Raw genomic sequence first — 17013 nt, 5'->3', positions numbered from 1 at the left:
TGATAGGGAGACCTTTGATACAGATGTGCTAGTATTGGTGGAGGGATCGTGAACTTGTCAGCACGAAACAGCAAGAGATTGAGCAGAATCCTTTGTCAAACAAAGACGGAGAAAAATGTGAATAAGGAGAAAAAGTTTACCCCTAAAGGTACCCCAGCTAGAGAGATTGAGGCATAGAAAGAGTTATACATATGCATGTAGCTTAGCCAATGGCACCAATACACGTCCAAGTATGGGGAAGTGCGATTCCCATTGAGCGAGACCTTCCGTATGCCTCGAATGGAGAACCTGAGAACGAGAGTGTACGATTTAAAACCACAGCCTAGGCCCATACAGTTTGAAGCTCTAAATCTTTGGGAGGAAATGGCCAGTGAAAATAAAAGAAAGAGATTTGAATATAAAATCTGTAGTAGAGCTCATGCTTGGAGAAATGTGCCAGATGAAGAGAGGCAGAGCCAGTGGAAGGAGAAAGTCATTGAAACCTTTGGTGCCTATCCCTTCACAGTGGCGGCTGGTGACATTTGAAAGTGGTGGGGCGGAAACTGATAATCATACTGCACCGTAGCGAGCGAGCGTAGCGAGCGAGCCTGAACCCCCTAAGGAGGGTTCGGGGGGGTTTCCCCCCGAGAAAATTTTGAAAAAATCGTGGCAAAATGGTGCATTTTCAAGCAAATTTGAGAAAGCCGGAAGGTTAATAAAGCAATTGTGAAAGTGCAGGTATTACATTATTAAAGAGCTGTCATATAACATAGGTAGCTGCTTATTCAGTATAACCACAGAGCTTCATAACAGAATTCAAGATACAATGCTGAGAACCTCACAGATTGTTTTGATTTAAACTGCAAACAACAAAAGAACCAACTAAACAGGTTCAGGTTGTCAGGCTTTTTTACCAGGTGCTGTAAATAAAAATAACAATTTATTTTTGAGACATTGGGTAAATCAAACAAAGACTGGGGGGGTGAAACATAACGGTACCATTTTTACCTTGCAGTATTCAATAGCTAACTGTTGTATGTTAGGATTTTAACTTACGAACTGCAAGTGACAAAATCATTTCTCTGACAAATGCAGTGACTCACTGACCTATTTAAAGCATTTTGTGATCTGCATCAGGTACATGTTTGGGCCTGATATATTTTTACTAAAGGGCTGCGATCAGTCTGTTACCCAAGCATTGAAAATGTAATAGGTCGCGCCTTTGATTAAGTTAAAGGCATTTGCTTTGCTAATGGTATTGTATAGCAAAGCAAATGGCTTTAACTTAATGAAAGGCCTATATTAATGCTGCTCTGCAAGCTGCAAGGGTGAACAGTGCGCCCCTCTATTAATTTTACATGTAAGCTAATGGATGAATGATTATAATGCTGCCTTGCATGCTGTGCTGTAGTACACACTGCTTCTTCATCAATATAAAAGTTAAACTAATGGATGAATGATTATTAATGCGGCTCTGCAAGCAATGGAGGGCCCCTCCATTAATAATCCATTTAAACTCATGCAAGGATGAATATCGAAGCTGCCCATCGGCTGCAGATGACACTGGGCCTTGTCATCAGTACTAAAAGTCAAGCTATTCAATTAATATTAATGTTGTACTGCAGTGCAGGATACCCTGGATGAATGACTAGGACAGTGTGCGTCATCATTAATATTGAAGGCTAATCAATGATTATTACATGTTCTCGTATGAAAATCAGTGTGTCCAGCCAATGAAAGCTATTGTAATCAATGCATATTAACGCTGATGTGCAGGACGCCCCACTCCTTCATGAATAAGGTTAGCTAAACCATGAATATTTATTCGAGTGACCAATGAGGCTTAATGTTGCACTGGAGCGGTATGCCAATTTACTATAAATAAAGTCAGATGCATCAATCGATATTATTATATGATGGCTGCACAGGAAGGGTATTATCAATAAATAACAAAACAATGCATAGCAAATCATGTTTTCAGGATGCGAAGGGACAGTAGTGTGCCCAGATAGTAAAAGAAAAGGTGTGCTAATCATTGGGTATAAATGCAGCCCTGCAGGGCACACAGAAAAACGCTGTCATGAATAATATTTTAGACAGAACAATAATATGTATTCTGCTCTTCAGATTGTCTAGAGAGGACATTGCGCCCATCACAAATATTAAAGGTAGGCTAATCAGTGGATAATAATGCTGCTCTGCAGGCTGCATTAAAGGACGCATCAGCCCATGCACTAGTATTAAAATCAGACAAATGAATGAGGATATTCATTCATTCAGCCAAGGCTGCACAGGGATGAAACTATGTTAAAGTCAAACAATGCACATTCTTCTCTTCAGGCAGTGAAGAGACATGATTACAGTCACCAGTATAAAAGTTAGACTTATGGGTGGCTGCAGCGGTCACTGTGACTGGTGCGGTTTTGCGCTCGCGTTTTTTGTCAACGTTTAATTTAACCAAAATAGACATTTAATTCGAGGCAAGGCGCTGGAGAGAGTTCAAGTTCCGCTTGCCTTGGATGTATTGTCAGATTGTGTGTCTGCTGAGACAGGGCTGGTGCCAACACAAAAACAAACATGAGGGCAGCGGAGGGGGCGGTGGCACTCACTGGAGAGCATTTCTACTGCTTGAAATAAATTGCTGTGGGCGACGGTTGACCTCTTTCACATCAGGAACAGGGATGATCATGTGAATCATATCATCCCTGTTCCTTCGGTTCAACTTCAAGGAACATATAATGCATTAGATGCATCTCGAACAGTCCAACTGGAGCTTCCTCGGCTGCCGGGGAAAAAGGACCACCACGTCCCGAAGATTTCTCCCCGAGCAGCTCTCACAGGAACTCCCCCTGCTTCTTCAGAAAGTTGCTGAGCATCTTGTAGATAAAGACACATCAAACATGGTCACTCTTTTTTAAATAACTTAGTCAGGTGCGATTTCCCCAAAAGTAAATACATTTAAAAAACAAGCATTTACAATGCAATTGGTCTCGCATTATTAAAGTTTGAGCTATTGGCATTGTAAATGGCAATGCCTTTTATTCATTTGTTTTTAAAACCTACAATCCGTGCATAAACACGCACTTTGAACATATAGTCCTTGCTTACAATGAGCAAGGCTGGCAGTAAAAGAGACTGCCAGACTTGCTTCTCATAAGCATGGACTATAAGTACAAATCGCTTGTTTACACACCGATGTAAATGAATAAAAGGCATTGCCATTTACAATGCCAATACCTCAAACTTTAAGAATGCGAGACCTGGAACACGAGGGACTATTTTATTTCTGAAAAGTACGTGCCACCCCATGTTAAAATCTCTCTCCTTGGTACATTATGTACACAAAGGAACCCTTATTTTAATTGTTTTGCACTGCAGCAAGTGTTTTGTATTGCTATCATTAGTGCTCAAGTGTGAGTGCCAAACCTATTGGCTTTACAAATGTTTGGTGCACAGTGAAAGCATAAGAGAGGGAGAGTGAGGTGGAGTGTGTGTGTGGAGTGTGTGTGTGTGTGTGTGTGTGTGTGTGTGTCATGAGTGTCTAGTGTGTGTGCGTCATGAGTGTCTAGTGTGTGTGTGTCATGAGTGTCTAGTGTGTGTGTGTCATGAGTGTCTTGCTTGTAACGGTATCTGAGCCTGTCAGAGGCTTTAAATTAAAGACTGTAAATTAAAGGCATAGGCCCTGTAGAGTCCCGAGGGAGTAAGTAGTGATGCCTCCTCCACTTCTGACATCACGCTGCCCCTCCCTGTGATGCGAGGGGTCAGTGGGAGTCAGAGCTGGATTTACTAGCACTCTCCCATTCATTCCCCTAGGTGTTATGACATCAGAGAGGGCAGAGGTGTATGGGTTCGAGGATGAGCTCCAACAAGCATGCTGAAAGCACTCCATCAGCACTCATCAAATCTTAATTTGGACCGGGGCTAGACTGCTACAGTGTAGGAACTTGTCCAAGGTGGCCTCAGTGTGTGTGCAGAGTCTCGGGTGCTAGGGGAGAATGAGATTCTGGTATGTAATTCTGCGTGAGAGAAAGAGTGCAGATCTAGCGCTCTTCATCCAATACTGGGTCACAGTCAAATAGAAGCATTCTAGAATGTTATTTTGCTTGATTGTATCTGGTTCTGATCCGAGGCCTTCTGTGACACTAACATTTTAAAGGATTCCCCGGGGAAAATATCCAAAGAGGGGTCTTAGTCCAGCACATCCCCTGCTTTTAATGTGTCTGGTTGGTTTTGAGGCCTCCTTTACTGAAGCGTCCATCCACTGAAAAAACAAGGAAAGGTGAAGCAATTTGCCTGGAATCACAGGGTGCTAAGCCAGCGCCAGGACTCCTGTCTGATTGCCTAGTTCCAAAGTCAGCAGCTCTGTAATGACCCATCCTCTCCCAGCCAATAACATCGAGGGATTCTAGACACTGAGTCTGAGCACAGCCATCGCTCACCACAGCAAGAGAAAACATACCAGAGGGAGCACTTTACACAAGCACCAGTTAAATAATACAGGGACGCATTCATATTGTGAACTAGGGAAGGTAAAGCGATTTACCTGGAATCACAGGGTGCTGAGCCGGCGCCAGGACTCCTGTCTCATTGCCTAGTTCCACAGACAGCAGCTCTGTAATGACCCATCATCTCCCAGTCAATAACATTGAGGGCTTCTAGGAACTGAGTCCGAGCACAGGCAGCGCTCACCACATCAATGAAAACAAACTTGTGGGAACTTTTTACAAAAGCACCAGTTACATAAGACAGGGATGCATTCATATTGTGAACAAGGGAAGGTGAAGTGATTTGCCTGGAATCACAGAGTGCTGAGATGATGTCGGGATTCGAGTCTGATTGCATAGTTCCAAAGTCAGCAGCTCTGTAATCCATCCTGTCCCAGCCAATAACATGGAGGGCTTCTAGGGCACTGAGTCTGAGCACAAGCAGTGCTCACCACGTTAAGAGAAAACAAACCAGAGGGAGCGTCTTACATGAGCACCAGTTACATAACACAGGGACGCATTCATATTGTGAACAAGGGACGGTGAAGCGATTTGCCTGGAATCACAGGGTGCTGAGCCGTGCCGGGACTGCTCACTACAACAAGTAAAAACAAACTTGTGGGAGCTTTTTACATGAGCACCAGTTGCATAACACAGGGACGCATTCATATTGTGAACAAGGGACGATGACGCGATTTGCCTGGAATCACAGGGTGCTGATCCGGTGCCGGGACTCCAATCTGATTGCCTCGTTCCAAAGTCAGCAGGTCTGTAATGACCCATCCTCTCCCAGCCAATAATATTGAGGGCTTCAAGGCACTGAGTCTGATAATAGGCAGCGCTCACCACATCAAGAGAAAACAAACCCGAGGGAACGGCTTACATGAGCACCAGTTGCATAACACAGGGACGCATTCCACCCATTTCAATGTTTCTGTGCGCGGGGCCTGGTGTTAAAAGGCTGATTCATCGGACCGTTCCACCAATGTACAGGAACTGAAGGAATTACATGGGGTCGTGTCACAATAGGCACTACTGAGTAATTATGCACTTCTCAGCACTTATGCAATACATTTAATGGGAGAGTGGCACTTCTCAGTAGCAGACAGGTAATCGAAATGTGAGCACCTGCACTTTTCTATGTCCATTTAAAACTCTGAGACTCGTGTATGTAAACTGCCATATGTTCATAAACAATGCCTTGCATGTTAATTGGCCTACCAGAAACCATGGTCTTTTAAACCATAATTTAATACAAAAACTTAGCTGATGTAAACACAAATCTGGGCCGAGCAAGCATCGCTTCATTTTAAACACGCACAAAGTTACCACACTCTGTGAATGACTGTGCTCAAATTAAATACATGTTTTTTCAATCACTGCACACAAATCTAAAGATGCCAGCCCAGCCACACCAACAAAAGGAAGAATATCGGCCCTGCACTTTCTGTCCCCGGTGCTTAAAGGGTGTTCAGGTGTTGGTGGAAATACATGCGAGTGTGATTCGAAAATTTGAGCAGCCAGCATTCGCAGTGAGATCTGCTCGGAGCGCACAATCCGTGCTGTGCATTGCTTATTCCAGCTAAATCCACAGAGCCGGGGTCTGCAGCGCTGCTCCTCGAAGCCCCCCAACACCCCCAACTCAACGATGCTGCCCTCCTGACCCTGCCCGCCAGCCCCCCTGAGAGCAACAGTTCAAGACTGCAAACACGGCCACGGGCCACCGACGAGCCACACTCAGGCGAGGGCCACACTGACACTTTGGCTAGCGGCACGCACGGGCACAGTCACTATAAAAAAACTTACGTGGTCCGGACCCCCGTAGCAACTGGGCACTGACTGGGCACACAACACAACTGCACTGGTCAGCAGCAGCAGGCAGGAGCACACCACAACGACGACGAACTGCGGAGCAGCGGAACTGGTCACTCACGCGTTGACTCTCAGTGTTTAGTTCTACAGTCTACTTTCACTTACTACTACTTACTTGTTGTAGTTGTGTTCTGGCACGCGCCATGCGCGGTGACGTTGAGACAGCGTTCAAATGGCCAATCACCTCGATATGGCTGGATCTAGCCATATGGTGATTGGCCATACAGTGCGGCCCCTCAGCTGCCAGCCAACACCCACACGCGGCACCATCCTGCTGCAGCAGCCAATCCTGGCGCAGCGTTACCAGCAACACTGCACCAGGATTGGGCTACGAGCAGGATACTATCTGCCCTTTTAGAGACCGGGGACCCCGGGTCCCTGCCTGACAGTGCCTGTGCTAAGGAGGGGGGGAGGGAAGGTCTACCACTGCAGCGCATGCGCGGGCCAGTCAAATTTGTGAGTACTCCTTCATTCCACATGCGTAGCCTGAGTCTCACTCTCCGACACTGCTCCCTCTGCCTGTGCGCTGCCTGTCACTCTGCCGCAGCCCCGCCCCCACCCACCACGGCCCACTTCCATATACCATGCCCGATTCTGTCGGGCTTGTCCCGGCCGGTAGCGCGCAGTGCGCTCAGAAATTTATTCAGGTAGAATGCCTTTGAGAAAACATTCTCAAATGCTTGTATTGATGTAGTGCGGTCGTCCATGGCTAGTGGGGCAACGCCCCAACGCCCCCAATGGACGCACCGCCACTGTCCCTTCATAGAGAACATAAGGAGAAACCAACGAGGGAGACAGAGACAGAAACAGAGAGCAAGGATGAAGACACCTTCATAAACAAGCTCTTCAGCAGGACTTATCCCTAGACAATGCGGCAGACGCTGACCTTATGGCCACAGCCCCCGCAGTATTGAGACCAAGATAGTTGCAGACTCGCCTATAGTCGCTAGTGCACCACTGTGCTATACAGAATCCACTGTCTCATCCCATGTTCAGGTCCCTGTAAACTCTGCAGTAAGCACACTGTCTTCCCCAAATGCTGTAGTTGCTTCTTCAACTGAGGCACCGCCCAATGCTCTGCTGAGTAAACCTATCACAAGCATACCTCAGGACTCAGCACGGAGGGCTGGAGTAATGGCACTAAGGGCGTTAGCTAGCAGCGGGACGGGAGCTCAACCCACTAGTACAGCTTCCCCAGTTAATACGTCAAGCACAGTTCAAAGCCCGCACTGAGTTCATGTCGCCAAATAGAAAACGGAGTTTGAAGAAATTGTTAAGGGAAACAAGTAAATTGACTACCTAGGACACTATAGTGAGAACAAATTGCTTTATATGTGAAAGCAAGCAGCAAGAGAGGCACATGCAAGGATAGAAAAGGTGGCCGAGAAATTCGGAATTGACATAACCCAGTGAAAGAAATTGTAGAAAAATGCTTGGATGACAGTTTATGCGAAGGAGCTAAAACTGTTGAAACTTTTGAGGGTTGGGAACGCACTGAGAGGACTAGAGAATGGGTGAGACCAAAAGGTTTAGGGAATTGCGGTTCAAGGAGGAGAAAGTTACGATGAATCAAAAAAGAGAGGGAAAAGGTGAAGCAGCTGTAGGAGGGGCAGTATGGGAGTATCCTTTGCCAATGTACAGGAGGAGAATATGGACATGTACTGTGGTCACTGTCAGACCTTTTCCATTTTACAAATTTCTTTCCTACACTCAGAGAAAATTCTGATAAGTGTTACACACAGATGGAACAGAATGTGACCATCTCTAAGGTTCTTAGTCAACATTTGGACATACTATTCGAAAGTGGCAGTCCCCAAAAACCTGTGCACAGAATGCAAGAGGCTAGTTAATTGACCAACACAAAATCCATTTTTTTCAAGTGACAGGATCAAATGTCCCGTCGCCCAAAGTCAAAACTAAATATGAGAAAGTTATAAAACATCTAAAAACTAAGGTTACCAAGAAAGAGATGAATTGGCCTAAGATTTCTGGACTTCCCAAAAGCTGAAAGAATCAGTGGACGCTTATTTGGAGAGAGTGATGCAAGTGTGCAGGGAGTCCAGTGGGATGAACAACCAATTGGGAGACAACATGGATAGGTTTCTTGCCTCCTTTGTACAGCGACTGAGGATTATTAATAGTGGCAAATATATATCTACCATTGTCAATAAAGCCACTAACACAATGTATGGCTAAGAATAGGTCTCAGAAAATTATTCCCATGCTCAACCTTTGTTAGCTTGGCCGCAAGCAGACTGGCTTAACTTCAGAGATAGATATGTAAAGCATTTCAAAACCCCAATCCAGTAAATAATTAAGACACAACACACAATGAAAATCCAACAATACTTTATAAAAATAGGAAATATTTTTAGCTTTAAAATGGCACCAAAACAAAAACAATCCACTGTTGGGAACCGGAGATACAAAATTTAAAAACGATTTTGCTCTATATAGCACATAGAAACCTATAGCGCCTTTTTGAGACATCCGGTCACGCTAGACCTGGACAAAGTCAAAGTTTCAGGTTGACCGCGATGCAGCCCTGCACTGCTATCCCTCACTCCGTGTAAATTCTCATGACCTGTACCAGAACTCAACATTTGACATATTGCCGCTTAACCAGCTATGAAAGAATCATTCTGGCAGTGGAGAATGTTTCCATCTGGAGCTGTAACACACTAAACCCTGCTTCCCTGTTGCCAATCCCAGATGGAGATGATATGGGGGAGTTTAATCACCATTGTGTTAAAGTTACCAAGCTGGGAAGGAAACTGAGACATGACATACTGGATGTACCCTTCCCTAAATCTGACCATACCCTTTTTGTTGTTAGGTCATGCTTGAGAGACTGATGCAGTATTTTAAGAGCTGCTTGTGTGCACACTGAAAGCCAGTATGGTTTCGAAGTTGTTGATCACTTTGTTCAGTTGTGAGCACAGTGAGGTTTTCTTACCTCTGCTGGTACTCCTATTTGGGATTGGTTGTATGTCTCAAATCTGTTAGATGCTTTGCAACGGCTAAGAGAAATTGCTGTTGTGAAGTGTGCTGCACAGAAGAGTGACAGTGCATTTCTAACTAGAGATATTCGTTATGTGAACCAAATTGCCCGATATTGTGCTTGAATCCAGCACTTTCCATTTGGAAGAACCTTGTGATGCAGAAGGAGAAACTGTTTCCACTATGCTACTAAATACTTTACATACTTTCAGTCAACTGAGGGAACAGCAGCATAGTGCCTCAGAGCTAGAGAAAGCAACGTGGGAAAGGATGGGATGTGTGAAGGATGCCAGTGACATTTGGGTGTCCAGTGATATGAAACTAGTTCTAGCCAAGTCCCACTTGCCAGCGGTGGTGCAGCATATGCACAGTCCAATACACTTGGGTAGAGGTGGGATGGTGTCCATGTTTAAACTCTATTATTGGTTTAACCCCCACTTCTGATTGAAGGCAGAAAACGTATGCCGACCTTGCGTCACCTGCGGCAAATAAAACAAGGGCAAAGAGTTGCAGTGACAATTAGCCACATTGGAAAATCTAATGGTTCCTTCAACTGTCTACAGATGGACTTTGTAGATATGCCCCAATGTAACCAACTGAGGAACATCCTCATCATTGTGTGTTTGTTTTTAAAATGGGTTGAGGTACATCCCATCAGGAAATGTGACAGACTAACAGCTAGTAAATTATTGCTGGTGGAGTTGATACTGCACTTCAGGATACCAGTTCATCTTGAATCGGATCAAGGAGCACACTTTAGGAGTAGGGTAATGCAGCAACTGTGTATCGTCTTAGGGACTGACTAGAGACTCCACTGTAGCTACAGGCCTGAGGTGTCTGGCATCGAAGAGAGTGAATGGAACAATCAAAGCTAAACTGGTTAAAGCTTGTGCTTCCACATCGCTCAAATGGCCTTATGCTCTTCCTTTGTACTAATGAGTATCCTAAGTACCCCTTGTAAGAGGACAAAATTGTCTCCCTATGAGGTAATGATGGGGAGAGTCATGTGAATTCCTTCGGTCCCAGCAGCTGCTCTTGTGAATACCACAGATGACTGGGTTCTCAAGCGCTACAAGGGATTATCTGATGAGGTGCATTCTCTCTATCATCAGGTCAATGCAGCTACTCCATCTGTACATGAGTCACCAGGACCTGATTTGAACTCTGGTAATTGAATTCATGTCACAAGACACGTCTGCAAATCTTGCTTGGTGGAGTGATGGAGAAGTCACTATCAGGTGATCCTGGTCATCAACACTCCTATCAAATGTGCAGATCTGCCGAATTGGCTACATGCCTCCCATACCAAGAGGAAGAAGTGGAAGACGCGAAGAAGAAGAGGCAGAGTCAATATCCTCTAATTCTTCAAGTCGCCCCAAGTTTGAAGTGTCCACGGCTTCAGAGGAAGATCAGTCTCCAGGTCAGATGAGAGAGCTGTCATTCCAGTGACCACTGTAATCCCAAACATTGGACTGAGGATCCACATTCACCGGGCAGTGGAAACTCATGGAAGACTGAAATGAACCTGCTGAAGCTAAAGCCAAAAGAAGCAGATGTCGGTGCTGGACAAGGATGTTCCTCCACAGAGAGCTCATCAGCATCGTCAAAGCCAGAAATTTCAATTACCTCTAAGGATCGAGCTCCATCTGAGGTGACCTGGCCGCAAGCATCCGAAAGAAACTTGCTAAGAGAGATCAGAGACGATTGGGGAAGAGTGAGTTAGAAGAACCAGAACAGGTAGACCAGACTGACGTTGTGGATGTGGTTGGTTCTTGCTTCTTGCCCCGAGGGAGCGCACCACTATTAGGGGCAGCAGGGCAAAAGAAGGTGAGCATCATCTCTGGCTTCAATGTATCTCTTTTGGAAAATAAATGTAACCAAGAGGCGGCTTGCAGGTAATAGAAGTAATAGTACAGTTGTGATGGGGAGTACTGGGCAGTGGTAAGCATCACAGGAGACTTGGTGGGCTTACAGAGCGATATGATGGTAACTGGTCAAGCGAACACCCCAATAATATAACCTGAACAGTCGCTACATCAGGGCCTTGGGATGAAAACCGCATCATCTCCCACACCTGCGGGACAGCTGAAATCCTGAACACTGTGTGGCTGGCCTGGGGCTACTCGTTTTGTGTGGGAGCTAGACTTTCCTTGATCATGGGGTCCTGATGCGGGGCGAACTCTAAAATGATAACACCGGATGCTAAACAATTCCTAGTTCGTGGTTATCAAATCAAGTGGGCAGTCAGTTTTGGTCATCTCGCTGTTAAATGCCTCTCTGGTAGCTTGTAAGTTAAACTAAAGATCTGTTTATTTAACAAGAAACAAAACTCATACTTCCAACAAATATCGGTATGATGTCCTTTTTTGAGGTATAATCTTACATATAACTTAAAAATACGCTGGTTTGCTGATAACTCTATGTACCAGGCACTGTAAACGTGCCCTAATGCAGCCTCCGGGCACCCCTTTGTACCTAAAACAGGAGCACTACTCTCAAAAGATATACAAATATGTTACCTTGGAGAATGAACCATTGTCTGCATTGTTTATCATTATTGTGCACATACACCAACGCAGGGTGCAAGCAACTGCTTCAGAAAGGTAGAGGCTCCTAATTAGGTTAATTAGGCGAAACTGTGCGCCTAATCCTTGTCCACTCTCAGTAGTATACATGCGGCAAATAGCAGAAGCCGATTTAACAGTTGTGCAGGCTCCCGTGAGCTCGCCTGCCAACCAGCTGCTAATTTCAGCCGGGCGGCCAGTGAAGCCTGGGGCTCTGCAGGGGTCGGGGTCGCCGTGTCAGCTATGGATACTGCTACTCCCTCGTGTCTCCTGCTAAGGCATGCCCCGGGCTTTTTAAAGCTTCTGAAGTCCATTGGCCAATGACAGCGCTCAGACCCAGGAATTCACCCCCCAACCCCCCTCTCCAGAGTTTTTGTTCAAAACTATGGCCATGCTTCTTAGAGACTACAGGCCCTCTCCATCTGCATGTCGATTGACTCACAACACTTTGGCACGGCGCGTTTGGAGAAAAAAAACTAGTCACTGATAGCATAATTTAAAAAAACAAGGACATACAATAAAACAGACAGAACCCCTGCAGCTTGCAAGCGTTATGCCTACTTAACATTTTACTTTCAACCTTCCTTACATGAAAATCGAAAACACATCACAAGCGTACACGGAGAAAGAAGGTAAACCGCACCAGCCCTTCCTTTTTACCCTGTACCCCGCCTCCATTAACAAGCGCTGTCTATGCCAAAGTAAAGCTCCGAGAAGCTGTTTGCACGCTGCCCTTCCATAGCCTAAAACTGTGCTTGGTGATAAAGACAATGTATGTGCTCACGTCGAGGAAACCAACAGTAACAGCGGTATGAACGCGCGTAAAACAGTCCAGAAATGGTCCACGCACTCACCTGTTAGAACAGCCCGCCGGGCACTGCCAGATTGCTCTACAGATCAACCCCGAGCCTGCTACCTACTTTTCCCGGTCCAGCAAGGAAATATTATTCCATGACGCGAGTTTTTGTAATGTACGTCCTAATCATTTTGTCTAATCTTTGCAGCGAAACTGCTCGAAAGTTTATTATATATTTATCACAATCTACATACAAAGGTAAAGCACAAAGCAACTTTTACATACGTAATAGGCAACATGTAAAAGCTACACGGCAAGCGGCTGAAAGGACACTCCACATCGCTGGTTTCACAGTACAGTCTGTATGTGAAGCCTCGGGCCCCGGCAGCGAACGCCCACGAGCCTCTGGTTCAGACGCAGTTCTAGCCAGGCACATGTGCGCGGTCGGGGCTGTATTTACCTTCATCGTGGCCGCTGGACACCTAGCGGCAGGCTTGGTAGCGGGATGTAGCGCTGGCCGTGCTATGTCCCCAGGACGTTCAGAGCGGGACAGGCCTGTGCTCTCCTGGAAATCCGCTCAGAGCCCGAGCACTCTGCCAGCTGCGCTTCTAGTCCGGACACGTTGCACTGAGCCTTTAAGAAATATTGTCTGCCTTATTGGATATCTTGCAAGTGACTGCAACTCCGATTGTATCCGCCAGGTGGTGGTAATCCTCGCCTTGAACAGTGCACAGGCCGGCTCGGGACCAGCCTGTGTTACTTTCCAGAGGCGAGCCTGGTGGGCTTGGCAAAGACGTGCGTTAAAATAACTCCCCACGCCCCTTCATCATTTATTTGCATTTGAAACAGAAGATGGAAAATGTTTCTCCAAGTGTTTTACCCCCTCCCACCCTCCATGCGCTGCACAGCTCTGTACTAGGAGCACATTTTCCAGCTGTGAATTATGCTTCACAGCTGCCGAGTGCTTTCGTTTAGTTACCACATACCGTCCGCTCTGAGATTTTATAACGCTTTGCAGATATCTGCACGTTAGTCCAAGACAGGATATGAACCCGTCCCCCGCCCGACACAGCAGGAATGCAGAACGCGTTTAAAAGCATCGCTGCATATCAGTGGACCAGTGCATACACCTCCAAAGCATACACAGTTGATCCAAGTGTTATACTCGAGTTACAAGCGAAAGGAGTCGGACTCCTAATGCCCCCCTTCATCCCCCCGCCCCCCCCCCAAAAAAACAGCAGTGACCTCCAAGAAGCTACAGCGGGGCTCGATTCACAAACTTCATTCAAAGCCCCTGGTCTGATTCTCAAATGAACCATTTTTAGGACGATTTAGATTACAGCATTGGTGAAGAGTTAACATCAGCTTTATAATGGATCGAGTTCAGCCCTGCAAGGCACACATTAAACATAATGAAAATAATAACATCAACAGTAATACTAATATCGATAATAATAATAATACTATATCATATAAACCATGCAAAGCAGCACAATTTAGACAAACATTTAACATTCAATCAAAAGCTGAAAAGTGGGATTAAACATAATCTTCTTTGAAAAAGCAACCTTAACAGTGATTTACGTGTTTTCTTTTTGAGCAAGCAAGTAGTATGCTAAGAAATAAAGGTCAGCATTTTCGAATTCAAAAGAATACATTTGGCAATGAAAGTTGTCCCTTGTTATATTCTTCCAAACACGTGATAGTGCACGAAACAGTAGGTGTTTCAAGGCGAACGAAAGAAATAGGTTTGTTCTAGACCTGAATTGAGTTTTAAGGAATGTGTCAATTTTCAAGAAGAATACATTACATGTGTCCTTCCAGTGCTAATTTTTTAAACAAATAATTTCTTTGTGTTTTGCGGCCCCCGGGGGAATGCAGGTCGACAGACTAGTCTTCCCCCGGGGTGTTCGCGCGAGGACACGGCAGGCGGAAGTTAGGTAAGGGGTTTAGGTCAGGGGTGGGAGGGGTTAGGTAGGAGGCTACTTATGGGGGGACAGGAGAGGAACAACTTCCTTTTCCTGTCCCCGGTGCCTCAGGGAAGAGTTAGGTTTTTGTGTGAGCGTAGGCGGAGTGTGACTTAGGTAGGTGGGGTGTAATTAGCGTGGGTCGTCGTTTTGGTGTCCCAGGACGACGAGTAGGCTAGTGTGTACGGCGCATTTAGGCGGGTTGTGATTTAGTGTATTTTTACTTATATCGGAGCGGGTGCTCCGGGCGGCGAGTGTAGGGTGCCAACCGTCAGGCATCTCGCGGACGTTCCGAGCGGGTGCCGATCCTCACGCATCTCGCGGAGGGTGATTTGCCGTTTTTTGTCCAATGGCTGTCCCTGATGCTGAGGCAGTTAGGGCTGCTTTACTTGTGCTTGGCCGGGCTGGGAGGGCAGATCTCCTCCAGCCAGGTGTCCTGGATCAGGCCTGGGTTGGCATGACCCGCCCGACCAGGTCTGCGTCAGCGGGAGTGGCAGCTGTGGTGGCTGCCTGTAAGGAGGAGCCTGCTGGGTCGAGGGATGGGGGGCCCAGGAGGGGGAAGGCCAGGAAGGTGCAGGAGCCCCCAAAGAAAGGAGGGAGGAGATTGAGTCTCCCAGCTAAGGTCGGGGCTAAGGGGGAGGTGGTCCCGGAGGGGGGTTGGGGGGCGGAGGGCCCCGAGCTGGAGGCTGATGGGCACGTGCAGGGACAGGACTTGCTGGCGTCTCGGGCCGGACTGTCCAGGAGTTTGAGCCAGTTGGCGGGGTACGGGGGGAGCAGTGATGGCAGTGGGGGGGAGGACTCTGACGAGTGGGAGGTGGCGGCTGGGGATGAATTCGCCCTCTTGCTGTCAGGGGAGGAATCTGGGGGGGAGGCTAGTTTCACGGCTGTTGAGCAGCCGGTTGACCTGTCTAGGGGCCGGAAGGGGGTGGTGAAGTCCCAGGGTTCCAAGGGCAAGGGCCCCGTCAAGGTGCAGCAGCGGGGTGGGGCTGGGCACGGGGCGGGTGGTGCTGTGGCACCCTTGCCCGGGAATGGAGGGCCGGGGCAGACGTCTATGTTTGACCGGTGGGCCCAGATGACTGAGGAGGAGAGGGCGAGGGACCAGCGGCGGGTCATCGAAGAGTATGAGAGGGAGTGGCAGCGCCTGTGTGCCGCCAGGGAGGGGAAGATGGGAGGGGTGCCTGTGGGCGATGGGGCCCCGGCACCAGGGCGAGGCAGGTCGTCGGCCGTTGGCCGTGGTAGGGGGGCCCCCGGGTCGCACGGTCAGTGGGTCTGGGTGGAGAATGCAGGGACTGCCTTGACGGATCAGAGACCTGGTGGCACCGGGGCCTCCCCGAGCGCATACGGCTCGGGGGGAGGGGGGGTCAAGCCAGCAGGGTCGGCTGGCAGAGGCCGGGGTGGGCCGGCGGGGCGCAAGACGGCCTCCAAATGCCGGGTCGAAGATGCAGGGGGGTCCGCGGCGGCCTGCCCTCCACCGAGGGAGCGGGCACCGACCATGTTGGAGTGTGAATTTACGCCTGGTGTGAAAGGGAAGGGTGCTAAAAGAGTCGTGACTGAGGTGGTGCCGCTGGATGTTCAGGATGAATGGTTGGATTACGAGGATGATGAGGATGAGTTGGAGGAGGGTGAGTTGCGTGAGCCTGGGCGTGTGTGCAGGGCTAAGGGGGCAGCTACCAAGGTTGGTGCTTCTCAGGAGGCACGAGATGGCGCCGGTCGGGCCACCAGCGGGATGTCAAGGCCGGCGGACGCACGGCGACAGGAGCGGGAGGCTCCTGCAACTTTGTCAGGTGAGGGCTCTTGGTGGGACGCCTGGCTGGATGGGGGGAGCGGGGGGAGGAAGAAGCCCTGCCGGGGGGTGGGGGAGGGGTCTGTGCGGGCTGGAGCCCAAGGCGGTGGGGAGCCTGTGAAGGCTGCTGGGGGCAAGCAGGTCGCGACGGCCAGCGCGCAGACGGACAAGGTGGAAGACCTGGAGGGGAAGGAGGAGGGTGGGAGTGGGGTGGAGAAACTGAGGAAGAAGTTGCCGTACATGGGGCTGGGTGTGCCCCTGGGGTCTCATTTGTCGGAGAAGACTAGGGCAAGGATTTGGAGGCACGAGTATGTGGATGTGTTCAAGCTTTTGCACAGGGAGGTTCAGGCGAAGGAGGGGTCTAAGGAGGAGGAATGGGAACTGACCAGGCGGCCGAGGGTGCCGGTTGCTATGGAGAATTGGACTTCTGCCTTTCTGATTTATGCGAGCATATATTGTGAGAAGCATGGGGATCGGGCTGTCGCTTTGTTTAAATACATGGACGTGATAAGGAAGGCGCAGATGTATTTCGGGGGTTTCGCTTGGTTGAGCTATGACGAAGAGTTCA

The 17013-nt window shown here is 48.0% G+C and overlaps 1 protein-coding gene across 1 annotated transcript in view; it reads right to left on the bottom strand.

Annotated features, from left to right (window-relative positions):
* The window catches only part of BCAT1 (branched chain amino acid transaminase 1), a 329634-nt gene extending 316256 nt beyond the window's left edge, over window positions 1–13378 (bottom strand). The window contains exon 1 of the mRNA XM_086920336.1: window positions 13156–13378. Coding sequence (XP_086776462.1) covers window positions 13156–13161 — 6 coding nt within the window. The 5' untranslated portion in view covers window positions 13162–13378. The remainder of the gene's footprint in view (window positions 1–13155) is intronic.
* Between the last annotated feature and the right edge of the window lie 3635 nt (window positions 13379–17013).

Source organism: Lissotriton vulgaris, chromosome 1_1 (genome assembly GCF_964263255.1).
Source record: "Lissotriton vulgaris chromosome 1_1, aLisVul1.2, whole genome shotgun sequence".
Lineage (NCBI taxonomy): Eukaryota > Metazoa > Chordata > Amphibia > Caudata > Salamandridae > Lissotriton > Lissotriton vulgaris.
This window is presented reverse-complemented; position numbering and strand designations above follow the sequence as displayed.